At 42.5% G+C, this 25695-nt stretch overlaps 1 protein-coding gene across 5 annotated transcripts in view; it reads right to left on the reverse strand.

The window, feature by feature from the left end:
• Window positions 1-21603: 21603 nt before the first annotated feature.
• COP1 (COP1 E3 ubiquitin ligase) overlaps window positions 21604-25695 on the reverse strand; it is a 247303-nt gene continuing 243211 nt past the window's right edge. For all 5 annotated transcript variants that reach the window (XM_072733092.1, XM_072733089.1, XM_072733091.1 and 2 more), the window contains one exon: window positions 21604-23568. In XM_072733092.1, the coding sequence (XP_072589193.1) occupies window positions 23551-23568 (18 nt within the window). In that variant the 3' untranslated portion in view covers window positions 21604-23550. The remainder of the gene's footprint in view (window positions 23569-25695) is intronic.

The raw sequence follows: 25695 nt of genomic DNA on the forward strand, positions 1-25695 counted from the left end.
GGAGCTTGCACCCACAGAGGCTTCCTGGGCTGCTCTCTGTGCTTTCTGTGGCCTGTCCCCCAAGAGGGCCACAAGATCCCCATTTTACAGAGGAGGACCAAGGCACAGAGAGGTTCAGGAAATTGTCCGAAGTCACACAGCAAGTGGAGGAACCAGGACTTGGCTCCGTGCAGTCCGACGCCAAACCCACCATCCTACTGTCTCTGTCTCTTCTCAACCTGCCCTGAGAGCTGTGGAGAGGATGAAAGAGTACAGGGTTCACGAGGGTTACTGGGAGAGTAGACCCCCTTCCTCCTTCATCCCGTTCTCCTGCCTCTCCTTTTCTGCCTCCGGCCCTGCCATCCCCTGCCCTCCAGGGAGAATCTGGCTCTGCCGTGGGGCACAGTCGTCCCCCCAACCCACTCGTCCCCCCACCCCACTCCCCAAATGCTGGTCTGCCTGGCTACAGGGGGTACAGAGAAAAAGGACCTGCGGGGACAGGGGTAACAGTCCCACTTGGGGCTAAATGTAGACTCTCCCTCCCCCCAACCCCAAGAGAGTTGGGCAAGAGAAAATGAACCTAAGAGTAAGGTGAGGAGAAGAAAAGATACTTAAGAATTTTTGCTATGGTCTACATAACTCCCTTCAACAACTTCAAAAAAAGAAAGTGAGCGATACAGTAGCCGTTGAGCAGGGCACCGCTCAGAAACTGAACCATAAGCGTCCCAGCGTTGCTTCATGGCAATACATCTTTAGGCACCAGCTATGTCCCAGGCACCCAGGATACCAAGCTGGGCTGGAAACCAGGTCCTGAAGGGGGAGATCTGAGTCACTCAGGACCTTGCCCTTTATCCAGCAAGTCTGAACCAAGAAACTACTTTGGGAATGGCTATTTTGGGATCCTATAGGGAAGCATCGCTATGGGAGTTCTTCTTCTCCTACATACTAGGTACCTACATAAGTTTGTCAGTAATGTTCAATTGAAAATAATGGAAAGCATATGATAGAGGCTTAAATAGGGATATATTTTTCTCAATAGGGATATATTTTTCTCAATAGATCTAGAGAGCAGTTGCTGCTGGCACTGATTCAGTGGCACCATGCAGTAGGGACTTCAGAAGTCAGACCTCGAACCCCTGAGGTTCTCCTAATCATTTGCTCATAACTACAAAATGGATGCCGAAGTACCAGCCATCAAATTCTTATTCACAACAAGAAGAATAGAGAAAGAATCAAGAACCTCACAGCAGCATTCCTTCCGTCTCATTAGTTAGAACTATGTTTCATGGTCTGCCCACCCCTTCACTCCTCCATGGGAAAGGGCACTGGTTGGAAATAGAGTTTGGGTCGGCCACCCTACCTTATTTGTCATGCTATTTTATACCTGCTTCTAACCCTGGCTGGAGTTATTGTACCTAAAGTGCAAGTTAATAAGTTTAAGGCACTGCCTCCTTAAGAGGCTTGAATGTTTCAAAAGTTTTCAAGACTAAGATGAAGCCACAAAGAGTAGGAAAGCAGAGAGGTGGATAGAGATGTTGCATCTGGTCCTGCTTCAACTGAACTGTGGCAGTGGTCCACGGTGAACCCAGCCACATCATCCCTTGATAAGAGGTGCCCAGCAAATGTGCCAATGAGTCAAATACGGAAGCCCCTCTGTAACTGCTTACTTCCTCACATCCCCTCGGCCCCTCCAGAGATGAGAAAAAGATGGGTTTCTGATGGGAAGGGGGTTTCTCAGCCCATCTCCCCTCCAACATCAGCTCCAACCACTCAGGGGCAATCAGTTCAACTCTATTCCTCAAAGATGTAGAGAGCACAGGGACACGTGGGTGGCTCAGTGGTTAAGTGCCTGTAACTGGTCCAGGGTGTGATCCTGGAGTCCCAGGGTCGAGTCCCACATCAGGCTCCCTACATGGAGCCTGCTTCTCCCTCTGCCTGTCTCTGCCTCTCTCTCTCTCTCTTTGCCTCTCATGAATAAATAAATACAATCTTTAAAGAAAAGAAAAAAAAGATGTAGAGAGCACATGGCACATGCCAGGCCTTGGGGGAGGTGACCTGCTATGGGTCACAGGGCCTCGCAACCCCACATCCTGGCCCCAACAAGCCCACAGTCTGGACCAGTGCTGAGTTACTGAAAAAAGATGCGCATCTAGCAAAGCCAGAGCTCCCCTCCAAGAAGCTGCTCCATTTGTAGCAGACTTACATTTTGTTATTTGTTATTTTATGGCATAGCGTTGCTTAACTGGAATTCTATATGGTTAGGAGCACGGGAAGACACCTCCCACCAAACTTCACACTTCAGGAGGGCGTTCTCACTTCTGTGCTCACTTCAGGAGGGCGTTCCCCCAAGGGCAGGCACAGTCTTCATTCTCTTTTTCTCACCAGCACCTCGTGAGCATGAGGCTCACAAGCATGAATGCAGCTCAGCTGTATCCTCTCTGTCCTTGGGGTGCAGAAATCCTTTCTAGCATCTTTCTCAACCAAACTGTGAGGCTTCAACTTTGTGAATTGTGTTCCAAATGAGCAGCTGCTAAAAATTGTCCAAGAAACGAAGTTAGGGGGTCTGGGTGGCTCAGTCGGTTAAGTGTCTGACCTGAGCTCAGATCATGATCTCTGGGGTCCTGGGATGGAGTCCTGCATCGGGCTCCCTACTCAGCAGGGAGTCTGCTTCTCCCTCTCCCTCTGCTCCTCCCCGCCGCCCACCACTCGTGTTCTCTCTCTCTCTCTCTCAAATAAATAAATAAAATCTTAAAAAAAAAAAGCCCAAGTTAGCAATGATGTTTTTAAAATTATGAAACATTTCAGACATACACAAAGTTTGCTTTAAAAGATATCGGAGGCTCTTCAGCCTGGATGTGCAACGGGGTCGCTGTCACCACTCTGGTGCCTTTCCTCAGTGTGTCCCGGCTTGTCCAGGGAGAAGGCCGAGTGCCTGTCCATGTGATGCCGTGGGCAATATGGGGTGAGGGTGGGGATCACTGAGGAGGCACTGGGACGATGATGGGGGTCTTCAAATAGCCTTTCGTGAGCCCATCTGGGGCTCTGGTGAGAGGGCAGGGCAGGCGGTGAGCCATGGGGCCCCTGCGGGGTCCAGAGAGAGGCAGGGCTCTGTCTTCCCGGCTCGGCTTCTGTGCTCCTGAGCAGACTCAGATGGCACTGCCGCTCCTCTAAGGCAGCCGAGTATTCCTGGATGTAATGGCCCTAATGATGGGTTTGCATGCAACGCTTGTAAACTGTGCTGTTCCTGGATCTGGGAGTTACAAATTGAGACAGCCCTCAATGAATATTAATCATCAGAGCCAGGAGTGCTTTAAGTTTGGGTTTACTTTTAGATGGCTCTTTCCATTTTAGAGCTCCTAAAACAGGCCTGGGAGACTGGGGACAAGTGTTCAGAACCTGTTTTCCAAGTCAAGGAGGGAGAGAGGGAGGCGGGAGTTGGGGGTGGTAGGGAGCCCATGTGCTCAGCATCCAGAGGGACAGGACCACTCTTGCCTGAAGTCTCCAGACTCCACCCTCACCCTGATTCCCCTGCTGCAGGTGACTGAATCAGGCCACACAGCTGGCCCAACGGTCACCAAATCACAGCTGGGGTGGTGGTCCCACACGGACAGAGAGGGTAGTCTCTTCTGCCGGGTGGATCAGACTCGGTCAGAGAGATCCCATGAGGAGGTGTGAGCCAAAATGGGTTCTGGGCCTGCTGACCTCACCTGCTTTCTCCTGGGCCCCAGGGGTCCCAGCCCTGGCCAGGGGCAGACTGACGTCCCCTCCTGACTCCTCCCAAGAAGTGCCCTGGCCTGGGGAGACCTGCCTCGCACCTCTCATCCCTGAAGCCTCCAGGGGCCAGTGCGCTGGTCTCAGGGTGTGGAGGAAGGAGCCCTCCGGACAGACACATCTTCTTGTTCCTCCTCTGTGAGTGACGCTGTCTCCGTGGCAAGTGGATGTTAACCTGCCTGGGTTCCATCTGTAAAGTGGGTGAGTCGATCTGGAAGGTCTTGTTTGCTAGTTCAGCCAACAGAAGGTGCTGTGAAGGAAACCCTGGGAGGGGTGAGTGTGTGCATGTGTGCGCATGTGTGCATGTTGTGTGGGCACGTGTGTTGGGAGGCAAGGCGTTCCATGGCGGGATGGTGAGAGACTCCTCCTGAAGGCTCCATCCATTCTGCAGGAGGGGAGGCGCCAACAGTGTGGACCAGCAGGACATCGGTGTGGCCCTAGTGCTCCCAGAATCTGGCTGGAGCAGACCTCTTGGTGTGTGATAAGAAGGACCCGTAGGTTCTCATTCACCAAACGGTTGTGAGTGCTTGCTCTGTGCCAAGTCCGACAGTCAGCGGGCAGGGGGAAGAAAACAAGGCAATAAATGGTGATGTATGTAGGGAGAGTTCCCCTCAAAGTGTGTATGTAGGGAAAGCTCCCCTCAAAGTGTGTATGTAGGGAAAGCTCCCCTCAAAGTGTGAAGCTTAGTGGGCCATGAGTCTGCAGGACCGGGGCGCCTCAGCTCTGGTCTCTCCCAGGCTGTGGTGGAATCAGACACTGACACCCATGTGTCTCTTTATAGCAACTGGCAGCAACTCTGACTTCCCAAGGACGGCATGACATAACGAACGGAGCGCTGGCAAACCAGATGGGGACAGGCTAACACTCAGTGGAAGCTCGCAGGGACCCGTGAGAACACGACTCGTGGAGCTCCTGATAGGAAAAACCTACCTTGGCAGCAGCTATTGATTTAACACATTTTCTGGAACTCCTCCTGGAGACTTGGTCCTGTTCTGGATGCTGAGGGTACAGTGATGAGTAAAAGACACACAGTCTCTGGCCTCAGGAGGCTTACACTCCAGTATTGGGAGACATACACACTGACAAGAAAAAATGTGTGTATGCGTGTGTCTCTGTAGGTGTGCTCATGCGTGTACATGTGCTGGAGAGAGAGGATGTGTGAGGGGCTCTTAGGTAGGTTTTGCCGGGGAAGACCTCTCTGAGGAGCTGGAGTTTGGATAGAGCCTGAAGGCAGCGAGGGAGCACCTAGGCAGGTATGTGGTGGAAGAGTTTCTAAGCAGAAGCAGCAGCCAGTGCAAAGGCCCTGGGGCAGGAGTGGCCAATCCACCAAGGTTGATTCAACACTTCTGTGTTGTGTCTGCTCCCTCATTTTGCACAAGAGGCAACCATCCTTCAAGGTTGTTACTCACACCGAATCACTGTTGGAAAAAACCTTTCCCCAAGGACCTGCCCTGAAATTCCAGAGATGCTCTACCTTCTTTCTGCTCCATTTCCAAGGATCAGTGACTGCTACGTAAAGGTCAAGGTCAACTCCTCTCACCTCACCTCCTCGTCAGCTCTGAGAGGTAGATAGTTCTGTGCGAAGTTCCAGAGTATTCCTGGGAAAGCTTACAGTTTAGAGAAGCCAAAGGAATTCGTTCAAGCTTTACTGAGACCTCCCACTATTTCCTTTGGTTTCTGACTCTCATACAACCCTGGAAGGTTGTATACCTTCTGTCTCTACCTCCATGGTATAGATATAGAAAGTGAAGCTCAGGGAGGTTAAAGTGGTTTGCACTCAAGCAAAGACACTTGCACACATGGTGAAGCCAAGACTCAAAGTCAGGTTCCTCTGGAGCCCAGCATAGCATCTGAGCAGGTGGCCCAGGACTCCCGGTGGCCCACAGTCATACACTCTATGAACTGGACTGTCTGGAGACTGGCCAGTTTGCTCCAATTGTCATCTATCATCTGACTGTTCTTTAAGCTGCAAACCCTGCTTCTACTAGGGAGCTCGTGGGCAGAACAGTCCATTGCCATGGATGAAGCAGATGTAGAACATGATCATGGCTAGGACTTGGTGATCGTGACCTGCCGGGCAAGGTAACACACAGCCCCAGGTGAGCCCCCACCTCCAGGTGAGCCCCCACCTCCAGGTGAGCTTCTGGCTCAAGAGACAGCTGGCAGCCTCACAGCATCCTCATGCTCAAGATTCAGGGCCCTGAATGGGCAGCATCACAGGTGGGGGCTGGCCAAGAGCTTCTGGATCCACTGGGAGCCAGAAAGTGGGAGGGCTAGCTTGGTGGCTAAATCAAAAGGACTGAAACAGAACTGTCACACTCCCCTCGTCTATAAATAAACACAGTCTGCAAATATGTCTGTGCCTCGGTGCCGTGACACTGTCATCATCTCTCATCCTCACCTCCCCCCGCCCCCAAGAAGGGCAGCTCCTGCCCAGGCTGCTGTAGGGTTAGAGGAGAGGAGGGTGTGAGGCAGGAGACAGGCGAGGCTTGCAGGGTTGGGGGCTCCATATCTTGTATCCTCCCTCTTGCCCAAAGGGAAGGATTCAGTAACTTCAAACACTTACTGGCTAAGCACAGGCATGAAGGAATTTACAGATGAATCAGCTGCAGATGGAGCCTCCTGGTGTGGAAGGGTCCCATTTGCCCACGTGTGCCTCTGATGCAGCCAGACCAGTGGCACCTTGATGGTGGCATGCGTCACTGAGTGCTGTGGAAGTGCGTGTCAGAAGCTGACTATCATGGAGGAGGCGGTGGAGGCAGGGGGCAGGGGTAGGGAGAGTGTGCCGTGAAGTCATGGAGGGTTTCCACAGTGAAAGAGCACTCCTGGCAGAGAGCTTAACTCGTGAGCTGGCTTAGCAATGGGAGATTCGAGGATGTTCTTGGGTGGTAAATACGGAAGCTAGAATCTACTTATGTATCCAACAACTATCTGGGGGCTGGGTACTAGAAGCTCAGATGTCAGGGCAGGTGTAGAATCAGGGAAAAAGGCAGAATTTGCCCATTTGATGAGGCCTTTGAAAATCAAGCTGATAAAGCAAGTATCTTTATTAGTGTTTTTTTTTTTTTAATTCCAGCATAGTTAACATACACTGTTATGTGAGTTCCAGGTGTTCAATATAGTGATGCAACACTTCGAACATCACTCAGTACTGGTCACAAGTGTATTCCTTAATCCCCATCACATATTTCATCCATCTCTCCACCTTCTCCCTGGTGACCAGCAGTTTGTTCTCTATACTTAAGAGTGTCTCTTGGTTTGTCTCTCTCTTTTTTTTTCTTTATTCATTTGTTTCTTAAATTCCATATGTGAGTGAAATCATACGGTATTTGTCTTTCTCTGACTGACTTACTGCACTTAGCATCATACCCTCTAGATCCATGTTGTTGCAAACGACAAGATTTCATTCTTATTTATAGCTGAATAATATTCCATTGTATGTATATATACCACCTCTTTTTTATCCATTCATTTATTGTGACACCAGAGAAAACATATTTGCTGATGCTTTTGGAGAGTGTTGGGGGTATAAAATTATAATTAAGATAAATAATTTAACATAATTAAAAGTAAGATCTTCTCCCAAGCCAAAAATCCTCTTCACAAAGGTAGTAGAGAAAGAAAACACTTCTATTATTGAAGAAGTGTTAAACCAGAATGTGATGACAACAGGCAGTCTGCGAAGGGATTGCCAACAGAGAAAGGAATCCCCCCCTTATCTAGCAAAGCAGACATGTGTTCCCAAGATAATCAATCACTGGTCCTCAAGGAAGAGGACTTGCCACCTGTATCACACACTCACTTTCTCTTCGTAACTGGAGAGACCACATGTGTTGGCTTTAGAGGGAAGAGAACAGAACTTCTCATTTTTTAGGGCAGAAGGCAATTTTGCAAATTGGAGGGAGGCACCCACAGAAGTTACCCTCCCAAAGGAAGGTAAGTGGGAGACAGGGGTGCTAGCTCCCTGGATGTTCATATTTCAAAAATGTGGCTCCAAGGTCTTGGAGGAAACGTTCCTGAGTTGAAAGAATGACAAGAGGCTTATTTAGCCATTATAAAGATGTCTATACATCTGGAGAGGACTGAAAAGAAATTTGGAAACAAAAGGGAGGTTTCTTTTCCCTTTCAACATGGAGAGTTAAGCCTCTTATTTTTAATTTGCACTGGTCATTACAATTTTCTCCCTGTGTTACCATAAAATAATAACATTCCAATCTTCTCTCTGGGCCACTTGCAGTTGCCTAAATATCCAGCAAGCCCATAGTAAAATGCAAACAAAGCACTTATTAGAATTAGAACTTAATGTAAGGATTAATTGTAAAATTCACTAGTGTTTGCCTTGGGGAAAATAACTTTTTTTTATTTCCATAAATAATCTCTATACCTAAAGTGGTGCTCAAACTCACAACCAAGATCAACAGTCATGTGCTCTACTGACTGAGCCAGGCAGGCACCCCAGGGACACTGCCTTTAAATAGAGCAGTTGGGCACCTGGATGGCTTAGTGACTGAGTGTCTGCCTTCTGTTCAGGTCATGGTCCCAGGATCTCTGCAGGAAGCCTACTTCTCCCTCTGCCTATGTCTCTGCCTTTCTATCTGTGTCTCTCACGAATAAATAAATTAAATCTTTTTAAAAATAAAATTAAATAAATAAATAAATAAATAAATAAATAAATAAATAAAGTAGTCATTCTTCTTTGTTTATTCATCCATGGTGGGATTGGAGAGTATGTAAATCCCAATGTTAGCTTTGTGACAGTAGGCCAATCTTTTGCAATTTCTAACAGTGTGTCTATTAATTTTTTTTTCTTTTCGACATCATCCTTCCAATCAAACCAGTTAGTGTGTGTGTGTGTGTGTGTGTGTGTGTGTGTGTGTGTGTGTCAAACTAGAGCTTGGGCACCTGGGTGCATAGCGAGTACTTTTACTTGGTTATTATCAAAAATCAATTATCAAAAAAAAAAAAAAGCGAAGATGCTCCACTTACACTCTGCTAATAATTGGACTGCTAGCCTTAAGTGTAGATGGTGTCCATCCTGAGAGTGCAGTGTCAGCTGATCACAAATGTGTGGTGTGGGAGCCACTGCTGCAGGGCAGAGAGCAAGACTATTTAACACACAACATTGTATCCTACCTAGTCAATGGGATTGTCCAAAGTAACTAGAATAACCACAGCCCATGAGAACAGTAATAATTTTCTAGAATACTTCTTTTCCACTGAGGTCAATACCCATCAGTTACCCAGGAAAAGTTAAGTTTTAGGTCCTTGGAGGGAAGCACTGTCCAGTCCTGTGGTGCCTGCTTCACATGGGCAGCATGATTCCAGCTGAGCTATCTTTCACTCTAGGAACCTTCTGAGTGATCAGCAGCCCTTGCAAAGGTCCCCGTCAACGGGGTGACGGCCTGTCTCTCTTCTGGAACTACGTTCATGGAGACAAAGTCCTCCAGTTGAAGGACTTGCCAGGGGGAGTCCTTTCTGGTCTTCATGACTTTAAGCCTTGGGGTTTCTGAGCCAGAGATGAGTCCTTCTTAGTACTGAACGTGATCATGAGACAGTTCTGTTAAATTGAACACAGGACACGGTCTCAAAACCCAAAGTCCTAGCCTGACAAACTGCAGTTCAAAAGGAGACATTCCCTTCCATGATTGTTTGTGAGTAACCTTCTAATTCTTAGTAAGGCTGGCGGCAAAGCTCTAGAGCAATTTTAACCTAGTGGGTTGCTGAATCTTACTCAGTCTTAGAGTGTGCATTCACCTGTTTTCCTCATCCAGAGGACTGGGGCTTCAAGGAATCTCCAAACGTTTGCATCATTCTTGGACAATGGTAGAAACAAGGTGACTTCCTCTGATTCTACACAGTAAAAGAGCCTTCACCACTGCCTGGGCACTAGCTTTTGAAGGGGGAAAGACCAGGTTACCCGGACATCATACACGACATAGGAAGACAAAACCTCTTACCTTTCACAGACACTAAATCTGTGAAATCCAACTGCCTCCAGGATCCTGGGAGAGCAGGTCAGGGAGAACTTTCTGTGCTGACCTAGGGAATGGCCTGTGAAGAATTCTGTTGTTAGTATGCTTTGAATAATTTTAACTTTTGGGTAGGCAGGTGTCATAAGGGTTTAGTGTTGTTAAAATCCCTCTTTTATTCGGGTGATTTTGCTGATGACACGACACTAACCATGCAAGTAGGGAGTGTGGTATAGAAGTTAGTTTGTTAGCTAATTCCCAAAGTCCAGCCAAATTTCTTTTAGCTCTTTTATAATCCTTTTGTCCACTTTCTTTTGCAAAGCATGATTTTGAAAACAAACATTTCTTGTTGTACTAACAGTGGAGCTTTCAAGTTGGGATTCCACCAGGTTTTAACAGCACCTTCCCAGCTCTGGCAGCAAAGTCAACTACAGATAAATCAGCAGGCAGCTGTAAAGCCCCTAACAAATCAGCTAGCAATTTGACGTTGGATTTTTTTGTTGTCATTCTCATTGATGTTGAAGCTCTCTATTTTAACAATTTTCTGATCTGTTGCATGACAGAAAACAAACACGTATTTACTATCACTATATATGTTAACTTTAAGCCTAGAACCAAACACTATAGCTCTAGTACCTGCTATTGATTCAGCTGCTTGGGCCAATTTAATTACAGATAGAACATGAGCCTCTGAAATTTCATGAGAAGTCAAAAAAGCATAGGAAATCTTAAGTTGGCCATTTTTTTTTCCAGGTACATGACCCATCAGCAAGCATGATCAAATCTGCATTTGGAATTAGGATATCTGATAAGACAGGTCGAGGTCTGATATCTTCTATTACTATTATGAAATCATCATCATCAATTTGATCAGAATCTTGCAGAGAGTAGCTAGGTTTAAGAGACTGTACCTCCAGACCACAATATCAGGACTGGGTAGTAATGCCTACTTATAGTTAGTCCGATGGCACACTTAGCGACAAATGCACTTGGAAGATTGCTATCATAGCATACATGACCCAAGGTAAGAGCTTGGGCCTTTCTATAAGAATGAGGGCTGCCATTGCTGCCATGACTCAAAGGCATCCAGGCATTCCGAGTACTACAGCATCTGGAATAACGGAGTCTATGGTCTAGTCCAATTTTTGAGTTAATACTCCTGGAGCAGCATCTTTATTTTCATGACCAAATAAATGAAAAGGTTTCTCAAAACCTGGAATCCCCAAAGCTGAGGAGAGGCAAGAGCTAGTTTCAGTTGTTCAAAAGCCTCTTCAGATTCTAAGGACCCAGACAGAGGGTCTGGAGAATTACCACACAATTGCTCTGTCAGAGATTGTGCATATTTGACAAAAGCTCAAGATCAGTTGTCTATAATACCCTACTAGTGTCCCAAATTGCCTAAGTTATTCTTCTGGCATAGGGTATTTTAGATGCAAAATTTGCTGATTTCCAGATTGTAGTATTTAATGGCCTTCAGCTGATGATAGATGCCCTAAATATTTACTTCAGCTTGGCAAGTAATAAGGAAGGCAGCAAGGAACTTTAATAAAGCCAGAATATCAGTCTTGCTTTGCTCCATAGTTTCTGAGGCTAGCAGCAAGTCTACATACAGTATTATCACAGATCCCTCTGGTGAGAAAACTTTTTCCAAGTCTTCCTATAAGGGACCAGAGAAAATAGTAGGGGGAGCCTTGAAATCCTTGAGGAATTCTTTGAACTAATTTTGGGCTCCTTCATAAGGATAAAAAGCAAACAAAAAGTTAGACTTGTCCACTAGAGGGACATAAAAAAAAAGGAAGAACATAGATGGATCACAGAAGTACTTTCCAGATGATGGTATCAAAGTCAGGATAATTGCAGGGTTAGATACCACAGGGGCTAATGCAACAAATATAAAATGCATTTATTTCTAAAATCTTTCACAAATCTGTATAGTGGTTGACCATCTTTACCAAATTTACCTTCCTTCTCTATTGCATTCATAAGAGCTATTACAGGGTGAATGGTCCTTTTTAATTATCCCCCCCCCCCATCTTCTGGTTAGTTTATGACTGGCTTATTCCTTCTAAGTGAGCTCTGGACAAAGAATATCGTGCCATACTTACCTTTCTTGTACATTATTTTCACTAGTTCTAGATCCTAAATTAATGCAATCCCACTAATCCCTAGGGTGCAAATCAACACACCTGTTTGTTTCAGTTTTGGTGCTCTTCTGGCATGGTGTGAGTCTGCCACTCTGTCGTCCCCCTTCCCTCCCAGAGGGCACATAGTAACCAATTCAAGTGCCTTTTTGTTCAGGGAGTTCCCCCCACACACACTCCATCCAGAGCACGGAATACAGTGGCCTTTAACTGGCACAGCAGATCTCTTTCCAATAGGTTTATGGGAGAATTAGGAGAAAGGAAGCCCTCTTTACTTAAAAAAAGAAGGAGGAGGAGGAGAAAGAGGAGGTGGCGGCAGCACCTGGTTGACTCAGTTGGCAAAGCATGTGACACTTGATCTCAGGGTTGTGAATTCAAGCCCCACGTTGGTGTTGGAGCTTACTTTAAAAGGAGGAGGAGGAAGAGGAGAGGAAGAAGAAAAAAGAAGGGAAACCCTCTTGCTCCTCAGCAAGAGCACCTATCTGCATAGAGCACCTATCTGATATGTGCACCTATCTGAGAGCACCTATCTACAGAGGCAAAGCACCAACTCCATCCTCTTGGAATGCCAGGCATTGTGGGAAATTGCATGCAGTGTCTGCCCATGGTCTTGACCTGGAAGAGCAAAGCTAGTGTGTGGGGCTAGACTAGCAGTTCCAGGCCCCAAAAAGCACTTTACAGATGAGGTCCCCCTCTACTCCCTCTTCACTTCCAAGCACCCCAGATGCAGACACTAAGGATTTCTGCAAACCTTTGTAGATCTTGCCAGGGTTCCAGGAAAAAAGAAACCCTTTAGATGAATTATATCAGGAGGGGAGAAGGGGCATGGCTCCATAAACATTCCCTTTGTACCTAAGGGGTCTGGGTAGCTTCTCAGCACCATCAGCGTTGTGGGAGATCCAACTAGGAAGGGCTGATTTTCCTCATTCCTCATGTTGAGATGGGAAAAAGGGAGGATGATACAGCATCTTGGTTTCTTTTCCCATATTTGTACTTCTCAACCTAGGTCCTCTTGTATTTGTTTCCCAGTAACTAGTGCAACAACCGTCCATCTTGCTGCCCGCATATGAGGTTCTCAATCCCATGATCTCTATCATTGATCTTTACTGTTTCCGCCTTTCCAGCTGTGTGGCCTGTGCGTGAAAGGGGACTCTTCTAAGGAGGGGTGTGGTCTGGGACATGAAGTGGACTCAACACGAGGCCAGAGGTCACAGAATTTTGCATCCTCAAACAGGGCAGGTAACACATTGCCAGCTAGGAAAGCTGTGTCCTTCTTGGGGAAACTCACCAGGGAAGAGAACTACTGTCACATCCAGCCCTGCTCAGGAGTCAGCTTGACGCAGGGAAGGACAAACAGAAGCAGGAGGAGCAGAGACAAAGGGATGGGAGAGGAAAGGAGGAAGTTTCTGGGAAAGATCAAGTAACTTTAGTTCTCGAATTCCTGAGTTTTGAGACTAAAGAGGCCTATTTAGCTGTTATGAAAACTTAGATATATCTGAAAAGGACAGAGAAAGAAACTCTGAAAGAAAAAGAGGAAAATGTCTTTCTTCTTGTTTTTGACAGGAAGAATTAAACCTGGTATTTTTAACTTGTATTTGCCCTTACAGTGCAAATATTCCATCTGTTTTCCTCTCCCTTTGAGTCAAGGAGTTAGGATCCATTCTCAGATCGGAGAGGGATCTGAAAGCTTGATTCCATCCAGGCCCCTGCCTTCTGACGGTCCAGTGTAACTGTCATTTCGGACCAGTAATTGTTTGATCATCTCTGATGATCTTCCAGGATGGAAATGTCACTTATCTCAGTTGGTGGCACATTTCAGTGTTCTAGCAACCTAATACGTTCAGATCTCTTCCTTTTGCTTATTTGAAGTTCTTCTTGCTATAAATTGATGATTAGATAGTGTAATTAATTTATCATCAGACTTAAAAGATTCCTTACCATCTTCACAGGGTCAAGATTTACATGCATTGTCTCCCTTGAAGACAACTGTCACTGGTGTCGTTCAGTACCTCTTTGGTCACTGTGACTTACCCACACGATTCAGTCTTTTTAGAGTGCCACTTCCATCCTATGTCCTCTCTACAACCCATTTAACACTCTAACCTGTCCTTTAATGATGTTTTCACTATATGCAGCCATTAATTTAACCTTTCTAAATCTTTCATCATTTGTTTAAAAAATAATGCTTCCTTCCTAGGATTAGTATATTACATAAAAATTATTTTCATGTGTATATATATCTTACCTGACTAAATCAGACTCTGTATGGTTTGATGGCTTCCATGATGCCAAGTAGTAAGGATTAGGCCCACCGGCAGTGGGGGAAGGTATTCTAGTGATATTTCAGCTCCACCCAGGAAAGTACGTCCTAATAAATGGAACCAGCCAGTCAAGAATGTCTCAGGAAACAGGGAGCTCTCTCAAAGGCTTGAAGTATTTAAGTGGAGACTAGCAAATGGCCTCACGGTGATGCTATATGAGGAAGTCTGACACTGAACAGGACATTTCATTCGCTGGTTGCTTTGCAGAGAGCCAGGGGCTAGTCTTTTGACTATGAGAGGGAAAGAGAAGCAATGTACTGAGATTGAGGTCATGAGGCCCAGAGTTCCATCCAAATTCCTGGCCCTATTTCCTCAGGCCCGAGGAGAGGGAAAACTAATGTCAAGGTTCCCTGGAGGGTCTCAGACAGTGGAGAAACAAGAATGCAGTTAAATAAACAGTTGGCTTCACCAGACTACTTATCCTCACATACCAAGGAGAAGTGGGGAAAGGGAGAAAGACACATTCTTCATCTGTCACAAAGATTGGAAAAAAAAAAAAAAAAAGATTGGTTACAATGCACTGAGACAACCAGAGGTTGGGCAGATGCTGGAAAACAAGAACACTGGGGAACAGAACTGGAAAAATATTTTGGCTTTAATTTGTAGCTCTGTGGATATGACTGTTTTCCTGAGAAGTAATCTGTCTTGTGTGTGGTCCCCATTCCCTCTCCCTTGTCCATGCTTGCTGCCTTTGCAGAGGAAGATGACTGGAAAGAACCCAGTAGAGGACATCATGTTTCCAGCCTAGTCATCTGAATCTTACTCTGACCTCTAGGGAGAGAACATATTGGGGATGTGGTAGGGAAAGAGACATTTCAGAAATTTCACTTTGGGTATTTTCCCAAGCTCACTTTTCATGGCAGCAGTGATGGTGGCCTTTGGCAGGTCAGCTCTCAGGCAAATGCCATGTTCAGAGGGCACAAAGAATAGTGCTATTTTATGGAGGTACTGACCTCACAAACAACTAATCTAACCTTTCAACCTTTCATCCTTTTGTTGCTTGCAATTTTTATACTTCATTATTCTTCATAATGGGAGAAAAACTGAAGAGGGCATACTAAAATTTTAATACACATATGCTAATGCTACCCTGTATTCATGGAGTGCCTTTTAATTTCCAAGAGTGCCAGAGGCCTTTCCAGAAAAGATATTATTGAAACTGTACCGCAAAAAAAAAAAAAAAAAAAAAGAAAGAAAAAAACTGTACCACAAAACTTTGCAATTCAGTAGCACAGGAACACCATATGCCAGTTCTGTGAATAGAAGGCTGTCTTTCCCAAGGGAACCACAGGGCCCATGAGAAGTATCTCCTGGGATTGGCCAAACAGGATTTGGAAAGTGAGAGGGAGGACTCTCATGATATAAATACTGACCTGAGTCTGTCTTTAAACATGAAGAAAATTGAAAAAATATAAAGTGCTTATTAACTAGGCTGGCTTTTAACAGGTGGCTAATTTAGTTCATTTAGGAAATGCAACTTTGCTGCATCCTTCAAAAATTTAACCCACCCAAATTAGCCAGAGTTCAAGCATTAGCCATAAAATATGTATGAATACTTAAGAGATTCAGTCATACGGAAAAAAAAAAAAAACATCAGTTGGGTTCCAAGTCTTCATATAAATGCTATGAACTTGAGAAGCCTTCTTTTATATTCAGAAAGGAAATTTCAATAGTTCAGGATGAAAGAACCAGAAAGGAAAGAAAGGGAAAAAAGCCAGCTTTGCAAAATATCCTCTGCTTCCCCACACTCACTCAACAGGCTATCGTAAGCACAGACTGGTCAGAGTACTCTGAAAATCATCTCAATCCCAAACCTCTCAGGCCTCTCTGTTCAAGTGTACAGCATTGTAGGGATCTTCATATTCCACTCAGACAAGAAAGTGTCTCAAACATCTGTTTACCAAGCTTTAACAGAAAAGAGTCCCCTCGTTCTCTGAAAATGCCCTTATGCAGCAATGCTGCTTGTGTGCACTCCTGTGGAAATTGCTACACAACTCCACCAAAAATGCTTGCAGTCATGAGTGTGCCCTCCAAAATGGCCTTCCAGGTTGCTGTGCTAGACACACCATCGTGGATAGAGAATGTCATTGTTGCAGAGAAACTTTTAGCCACTAGAATGCAAGCTCGAGAGACACTGCATTTTCTGTGGTTTTACTTTTTTCCTGCCCCTGCTATATGGTGAAAACCTAGAACAGAGGTCAGCAAACTATAGAGCCTGTAAGCCAAATCCAGCAGGTAGACTTTTTTTGTATGGCTCGTGAGCAATGAATAGTTTTCACATCTTCAAATGCTTGAAAAAACAATTTTTTAAAAAACATTATGATATGTGACAATTAAATGAAATTCACATTTCAATGCCCATTCATGAAGTTTCACTGGAACCTAGCCACACTCATTGGTTTACATTTTGTGAACATGTCTGGGAGAGCTCTTACATGCTACAGTACCAAATTACATAGTTGTGTTAGAGACTATATGGCTCATAAAACCTAAAATATTTGCTATCTGGCCCTTCACAGAAAAAGCCTGCTACCCCTTAGCCTAGAAGATAGTACTTCAAATTGGCACTCAAATTTTGAATGACTAGAGCCACCACAGGTGAGTGGCCATATGACCTTACTCATCCCTTCTGAGCAACAGCCCATACCCATCACAGACCACTAGTTGAGGATACTACCAGGGAAGTGACAGCGTTATTAGGCTGCTAGTCCACTGAAGCTCATGCAGAAAAGTTTCTAAGATAAAACATTCCTTTTGGTCTATAAAACCGAAAGATGAATCTTTAGAGTATTATTTGTATTTGTCTTGGTTCTCTCTCTTGAAATTGCTGAAGACTACTTTTTTATATGGTTCTTCAATAGGCTCCTAAACCTCTGATCACAAATTAGCACTCACCATAGAACACAAGCAGTGCATAAAGGAAAATCTTTAAAATCATCTTCAGGGAAATGGCAAATATTTTGCACACTAACTGGTTAACCTCGGGGCACGTGGCTGGCTCCAGTCAATAGAGCATGTGACTCTTGATCTTGGGGTTGTGAGTTTGAGCCCTATGTTGGATGTAGAGATTACTTACATAAAATCTTAAAAACAACCCAACAAAACCTGGTTAGCCTGGACTGTCTGCACTTTTGGGAACTTTAACTTAGAATTCATGAGAATCCCTACCCAGTTCCAACACAAGATCTCATTTGGAACTTGGGTACTATGAAGTTTGCTTTTCAAACTGATCAAGGACAAATGACTCACAGAAAACTGAGAACAAATTAAAACCATATACAAATGGAAAGATTTCTTCTCACATTGTGAAATTGTAAAGATCTCAGGTAAAAGAAATGAATAATTGCTGGCAGTTTGATATCTCAGTGACTATGGAAAAGTGTAGTAAAATCTATAAACAGTGATGAGTATGATTCTCTGTAAGAATTTATTACTATTATTTTTTAATGTGCATTCTATGCCCACTGTGGGGCTTGAACTCACCACCCCAAGATCAAGTCACATGCTATACCAACTGAGCCATATGGGTATCCTCCCTTTTTTTTTTTTTTTTATTGTTTGGAAGCAAAATTATCTTTCCGAAGGAGGTTGTTCAGAAAGAGTCAGTTTTGTCGTGAGAAACAATGTGTTGTCATGTGTAATTAGCTGGACATGCTGCTGTCTTTCACAAGCTTCTTCATTAATGAAAAGTGAACAGTGATGGAAGACTTGAATAAATGGTCAGAGAGGCTCATTTTTTATTCCTCTTTAGTAGGAATAACCTCGAACTCTGGTCCGTTCACTGGACCCCGCTTGTGATCCAGGCTGAGAGCCCCCTTGGGAGCTGGGCTGGGAGCTGGGAGTGCTGGAGCTAGAGGAACTGCCGCTGCTGGTCCTCTGCAAGGGGCTCTCCAAGACGGGCTCCGTTCTCCGGAGGTCAGGGTTGCTTGCTCTGATGGGTTTATATGATAGAATATAGAGATAGGGCAGCCTGGGTGGCTCGGTGGTTTAGCGCCGCCTTCATCCCAGGGCATGATTCTGGAGACCCGGGATCGAGTCCCACGTTGGGCTCCTTGCATGGCCCCTGCTTCTCCCTCTGCCTGTGTCTCTGCCTCTCTCTCTCTCTCTCTGTGTCTCTCACGAATAAATAAATAAAATATTAAAAAAAGAATATAGAGATAAATATGGACTACAAAGGTGTTCTATCTTTTGCAAAACTATACAATTTGAGTCAACTTACACCCCCTCTAAACTGTTTGCCTATTTTTTTCTTTTGTGACAGGTGGAACAGATCATTGTGTTTTTCTGTGTACTTCTCAGCTTCAACTGGTACTCCTATCTTGTACTGTTTTGAATATGCTGAATCTATCCTCATACCTTTTATTTATTTTAGGTAAACCTTTTATTTTAGAAGTTTGTTTTTTTTTTTTAGATTTCCACAAAGCAAGAGTTCTCATATATCCTACACCCAGTTTCCTCTATTAACATCTTACATTAATACAGAACATTTGCTACAATTAATGAATCAATATTCACACATTAATGCCAACTAAAGCCCATACTGTATTCATATTTCCTTATTTTTTATGTAATGTCTTTTCTGTTTTGTCATCCCATTCAGGATGTCATAGCACATTTGGTGATGTCTACTCAGCTCCCCATGGCAGTGACAGTTTCCCTGTTTTGAGAAGCCTGGTTATTTAGTAGGATGTCCCTCAACAGGCAATTTACCCGGTATTTTTCTCATTTTGGCTGGGGTTATGAATTTTTGGGAGGAAAGCCACAGAATTAAAGTGCCATTTTCATTACAACATATCAAGAGTATCTATTATCAACATGATGTAACATTTGATGTTGATGCTGATCACCTGGGTAAGGTAGTGCTTCCCAGGTTCTCCATGGTCAGGTTACTCTTTCCATACTGTACTTTTTTTTTTTTTTTTAAGATGTATTTATTTATTTTAGAGAGACTGAAGGAGTCGGATGAGGAGGAGAGGAAGAGGGAGACAGAATATTCAAGCAGATTCTCTACTGAATGCAAAGCCTGAAAACAGGGCTTGAGCTCACAACCTTGAGATCATGACCTGAACTGAAACCAAGAGTTGGCAGTTTACCTGACTGAGCCACCCAGGCACCCACTATACTTTTAACTATAGAGAACAAACTGATGGTTACCAGAGGGCAGGTGAAGGGGTGTGTGTGTGTGAAATAGGTGAAGGGGATGGAGGAGTCCACGTAGCATGATGAACACTGATATACATTGTTGAATCACTATATTGTACACCTGAAACTAATATTGCACTGTGTAACTACCTAGATTTCTTTTGTAAAGATTTTATTTATTCATGAGAGAGAGAGAGAGAGAGAGAGAGAGAGAGAGAGAGAGGCAGAGACACAGGCAGAGGGAGAAGCAGGCTCCATGTAGGGTGCCTGACGTGGGACTTGATCCCGGGTCTCCAGGATCACGCCCTGAATCAAAGGCAGATGCTCAACCACTGAGCCACCCAGGCATCCCACTACCTAGAATTTAAATAAAAACTTAAAAAAGACCTAAGGTGTCCATATTGATTTGCTTTCAAAGAGTACAGTAGGTCTTTTTTTTCAAGGAGTAAGGCATTATATTCCATCCCCCCCTCCCCTTATATCTACACAATTTGGAGTTCTGCATGGGAAATTTCTCACCTCTCCCTTTGTTTATTCAATCATTTACATCAGTAGTACCCATGAATACTTATTTTATACTTTGGGTCATAATCTATAATCCTAGTTCACTTTGTGGCTCAAATTGTCCCAGCTTTGACTGGGACTGTCCCAGCACCAGTATCTTTGCTTCTTTCGGTCTTGAGTGTTCCTTTGCCACTTAGAGCTGAGCTCTTACCTGCTTTTCAAGATTCAGGTGTTATTTCCCCCAAGAAAATAATTCCTGATAATCACCCCTACTCCCAGCCCTTAGTCTCCCACCACTCAGGTTATGTTGTTCATATATATATATGTTGTTCATATATATATGAACATATTCATATATATTTATGTCTAATATGTTACTTATACACGGTCTACTATCTGTCTTTCCACTGGATAACAAGCTTTTTGAGAATAGGGATATTTTATTTCTTTTATATGCCTACTACATAATATACAGTGCCTCATTCACACAAAGCAGGGTCTCAACAAATACTTCTAGAACAATCACTGTGGTTTTTCTCTTCAGTCCAAAAATCCAAGAGTGCCCGACATAAACCAGAAGCCATAGAGAGGTTGGTATAACTATCCACTCTGGGAGGAACTAAAAGGTGTTTCTATTTTATTTAATGTCAGTCATGTAACACAATAGGCTCAAGATTTAAGTTAACACTTCCTCATGTCTCATCTCTAAGTAAGCAGACTTTTCCTATAAATCCCTGTTGCATTTGAGTAATTCATTAAGGCAAATGGCCAATTAATTACTTTAATATTCAGAACCAAAGCTGGGCAGCTTCTAGTTTTAAGACTGGAAAAGTGGGGTTCCCATAACAGCACACATTTTAGCCATGAGGTTCCCAAGAGCCACACCTGTAACTGAGGACTGCATAACCACTGAAGAAATAAATTTGCTGAATTGTATTCTTTATTGTCACAAATTATGAGAAAAGGACTTTAATCAAGGATCTTCCAAGATACAGGAATTAAGACTATGGTAAACTCCATCAAGCTGAAATATGTTTTTAAGTTGGATCATGTTACCACCTTAGTTGAAGCCACCATTAAATCTCAACTGAGCACACTGGTTCCTGTCTATCTATTTACCACAAAGGAAATCAAGTCATTCCACTTAACCCTTCCTATTAACTGCGTCTATAACAAAATTCAAATTCTGAACCATACCCTAGAAGGCTCTGCTATCTACTGGCTTCTCTACCCACTCAAACTCATCCTGTGCTCATCTCTTGTTTAATGGTCCAGCCACACTCATCTTTCTGAAGCTGTGGCTTAGTACCACAAATTTTTTGATGTCTAAATTTTTTACAAGAATTTTATAAAGTTCTTCAATCTTGAATGTTTAAGTAAAAGTTGTGTGAGAATATAAGAAATCTCTGCAATCCCACAGTAATAAAGATTAGATTGAAACATGAAGACCCATACTCTTCTTGAGTTAGAAGTTCTTTTGGTGTTAAAACATACATTAATTTAACTATTTTGTTAATTTTCCAAGAAACAATGATATAGTTTGATGCTGACATCTTTCAAACACTAACTCAAACTTAAAAATGGTTTCTCGCTATTTAAAACAAAAGGTTAAAACAAATTTAAGCATTGCCTTTTAAAAATAATAATTTCTTTGAAAATTGAGTCCCTTTGATAACTAATAAAGGTACCTTACTTCATCCTTCCACACATATGGAAATTAACATGACCTTATAATGTTGACAGCTTGAAATAAAACAAACAAAAAAAAAGACCAAATTAAAAATCTTAAGAATCCTTTATTTAAATGCATTCAAAGAGGCATTAATTCTTTGCTTCCCATTTGGTGATTTTCTGGACATATCCACTTAAATTCCTTTAAGTGAAGAATCTACATTTGAATATTCTTTCTTCATCTTTGCAAAAGGTCATTCATCAATATTAGAAATAAAGGCTGCTTACCACTATTCTGGTTGACAGGTGTAACTTTTGAATGATAGTGACCTTTCCTTTCAAAATTGAGCCCAAAAGTTTACAGGTGTTTAACTCCCCCAAATTAGTAAGATATAACTGTCTCGAAGCTCTGAAACTGAAAACTTAACCTAAGTTTGAGGCAAACTTATTCAGTGGTAAAAACTATCTGAATTGGTACAAGACTATATTTAACCTTTATTAATCTCATATAATGTTAACATTCATACATTTTGCTACAGAGATATTAATGTATTTGATAATAGAGTATTGCTCCAGACTCTGTTGAACGGTGTTATGTAATATATAGTATATGTACTCTATTACTTTTCTAAAATTCAAGAAGTTCTAATTTCCAGAATGCATTTGACCCAAAGGTTTCAGATGATGAAATGTGACCCCAATAATTTTGAGTGTAGAGGGATACAGTGGGATGTTCCAATTACCCTTACCATTCACATATTTTTTCATACCAAGCTTTTTCCAAATGTCTGTTTTTATAAAATATGCGTGGGGTATAATCTTTTTCAAAAAGTGTTCACACTTTTAAAGTAGCTCAAACAGAAAGCTTCAAACTACTTTTGATTGACCTGCTACTCAAACTACTAACTTCTCCCTTTTTACAAACTGAAAATAACATAAAATTGACTAGACAGTCTAAGATATTATATGGCTTGGTAATTTGGGAAATGAGGCTTCAAATTCTTTTCCTGCTAGGTCTATGGATGCTTTCCTGCTACACTGGCAGAGTTGTGTAATTATGGAAGAGACCACATAATCTCCAAAGCCTAAAGTATTTTCTATCTGGCCTCCTTTCCGGCAAGTCTGCTAACCCCTGCTCACACTGTTCAGCTGAGGTTGCTACTAATATCTATGACTATCTGATAGCTATGATTTTACAAAATGAAGGTGGTTTGTCTGCATTTAGGGCTTACATTATGTATAGATAACTTTTAAAAGGCAAAGACGATAGCTGCCACAGACATTCCCCTTTTTTTAAAGTTAATTAATTATTAACATCATTTCTGCACCCAATGTGGGACTCGAACTCGTGACCCTAAGATCAAGAGTCATGTGCTCTACTGACTAAGCCAGCCAGGTGCCCCATTCCCTTCCTGTTTGAATGTGGCCTCAACTGGTCAAAATTTTAGATTCTTGGCCAGGTCCAGATGGAATGTAGTATGGTACTTGCTGATGATATAAATCTGGTCAGAGAATGAAGAAAGGAATTCATAAGGTAAAGTTATTAACCTTCCCACCTACTATAAATATTAAATTCACTGGAAGAAATCCATATACTTTACATTTATGTTGATATGAAGAATTCCAAAGAGGGTGGAAAATATGGACCTTACAAATTATTCAGAGTTTATGTGCATTACTTCTTGAAAAGATTACCCTCTTGCCATCTTTCACAAAGACTTTCCCGGCTCAACTGTGGCTCAATAAACTTTTATTTTTTGTTATTTATTTTTATTCAAAAGAATTTGTTTCCCTATCACAAAAATTAGATAACCACACCACCAACAGCAGCAAAGTCCATAGAGTTACATTGATGGTGGAGAGTTCACTGGGTATTCCCAATGTCCCAAAAGTCGTGAAGGAGAAAAGAAAAGAAAAGAAAAAATACTCAAAACAAATCCAAAACCCATGGTGACTTTGGGGAGAGACATCACATGAGTTTCTATCTTCTCTCATTGTCAGCTGCAGATGTATTTCAGCAGGATCAAATACAATTTAACTTGAGTAAACCCTTCATACCAACTCCAGCACCTAATTGGGGGAAAAAGAATCAGTTTAATAAAATTTTTAAAAATGCAAACAGCTTAATGAATCTTTACTGTATTATAAATGAAGAACCAAATCAATAAAACTTTTCCTAACTGCTAACATGCTAAAGAATTTGAAGGGATTAGACACTGAGAGCTGCATGAACTCTTCCACATTAGTTATGTTCACAGTTAATTAGGGAGTCTTTAAACTACATAAAACATATAGATAAATGAACTGGGTGATGAATACCATGGATATAGTTGTTTTGAAATTTATGTTGGTATCTTTCCATATTCTTTTTTTTTCTTTTTTTCTTTCCATATTCTTAAGAAAATTTTAATCTATTTATTTCTTCCACTGATAAAGATTATAGTGATCAAGGTATACAGGACCTAAAATCTTGCCTTTTTCTAGTGCTTCATTCATTTTCTCTTCAGTCATCTGATGTCAAGGTATTATGTTAGTTATTAGAGTTCAAGTCATATCTTGTCATACAAGAAAGTTGTGATACTGCTAAAAGTAAAAAATAAGAAGCAGCAGCAACAATCAGTTATAAAAACAGCTGAAGAAATGTCTAAGAAAGGACACAGGAGCTGAAGACAATTATAAGACACAGTCAAAAAGATTGTTAGATGGAGAATGCAATTCTAAGTAACAAAAAAAGGAGCAACGTTTCTCCTGTGCTAAGGCTTAACTTCTTAAACTTGTACCTGTGCTTCTGTGACGCTTTTTGTCTTTATTTCTGGCAAGTAGCCAATTTAACAAGAGGTCAATGCTGTTGAACAAAATCTTTGAGTTGTCACTGAGATTCTATAAATACATGAGTAGTTTTGAACTTTCTGCAGATACGTTAGCAAGCTCAATTGCCTCAAAGGCCAAACTTGCTGAAGAATAAGGTGCAGCTTTTTCAATATATGCCTTGCCATGAGAATAAGATAAACAGACCACAGAGAGCCACAAAATAACAGAAATTCCAAGACCTTCTATCATCTTGCTTGAGATTCCAGAACATAACACAAATCACTTCCAAAGCCTGGATTTCATTTAAGTCCATGGCTCTCTAATGAGGCTTTTCAAATAGAGAAACTAGCTGTATGAAAAAGAGTATAAGTGTAAATTAGCCTGACCAGCTAACAGTGCAGTTCTGCTTTGAGTTTGCTCAATTCCTCTCCATAGGACAATGTGATAGGCTTGGATGTACTCCCTTGGTTGCTGGGTCATTCTCCACTCAGGATGAGTGGAAGGAAGCCACGTCAAAATTAATGCTGAGTGGCAGAAGAAATATATGCATATTAGCTTTAAAAGATCACTTCTTGATATTTCTATACCAGCAGAGAGAATATGTAGAAAGAATAGGCACCCACAGAATTAGCACTAACCAAACCCATGTACTAAAACCCTCCCCCTAACTAGTGTTTTATTTAAAAAGTTCACTGCTTAGCTCAAGATTATCTAATATGTCATGCACAAGTGCTAAATATCCAATAGTATAATCAGATAACATTATTACTTCCTTGAGCTCCTAACTACAAAGAAAAGTATTGGAAAGCTATGTATAAATTTGTGATTGAGGGCATCCTGGGTGGCTCAGCAGTTTAGTGCTGCCTTCAGCCCAGGGTGTGATCCTGGAGACCTGGAATCGAGTCCCCCACCGGGCTCCCTGCATGGAGCCTGCTTCTCCCTCTGTGTCTCTGCCTCTCTCTCTCTGCATCTCTCTGTGTCTCTCATAGATAAATAAATAAAATCTTAAAAAAAAAAATTTGTGTTTGAGACTACACGCCAAGAGACATTAAAATTTCCAAATTACACTAATAGAATGATCATATGATCAATTTTCAGTGAAACACTAAAATACCTTTTCTTCCCTTGGCAACTGAGAAAAAATCTATCAGGGAAGAAAAGGAAGACAAATATGACGAAGAGACGAGTAAAATAAGACCAGATTTTTTTTTTTTAAGACCAGATATTCTTTTTTTTTTTTTTTTAAGACCAGATATTCTTAAATCTGGTGAATGTGCAAGCATCCCCTGCTCTATATTGGCCTTTATCCACTGAATACACCTACATAACAGAAGCAACAGTGCTTGGCCCACAGTGAATACTGAATAGTCTTCATCTATTTTTTAT

This window comes from Vulpes vulpes, chromosome 13 (assembly GCF_048418805.1).
Source record: "Vulpes vulpes isolate BD-2025 chromosome 13, VulVul3, whole genome shotgun sequence".
Classification (NCBI taxonomy): domain Eukaryota; kingdom Metazoa; phylum Chordata; class Mammalia; order Carnivora; family Canidae; genus Vulpes; species Vulpes vulpes.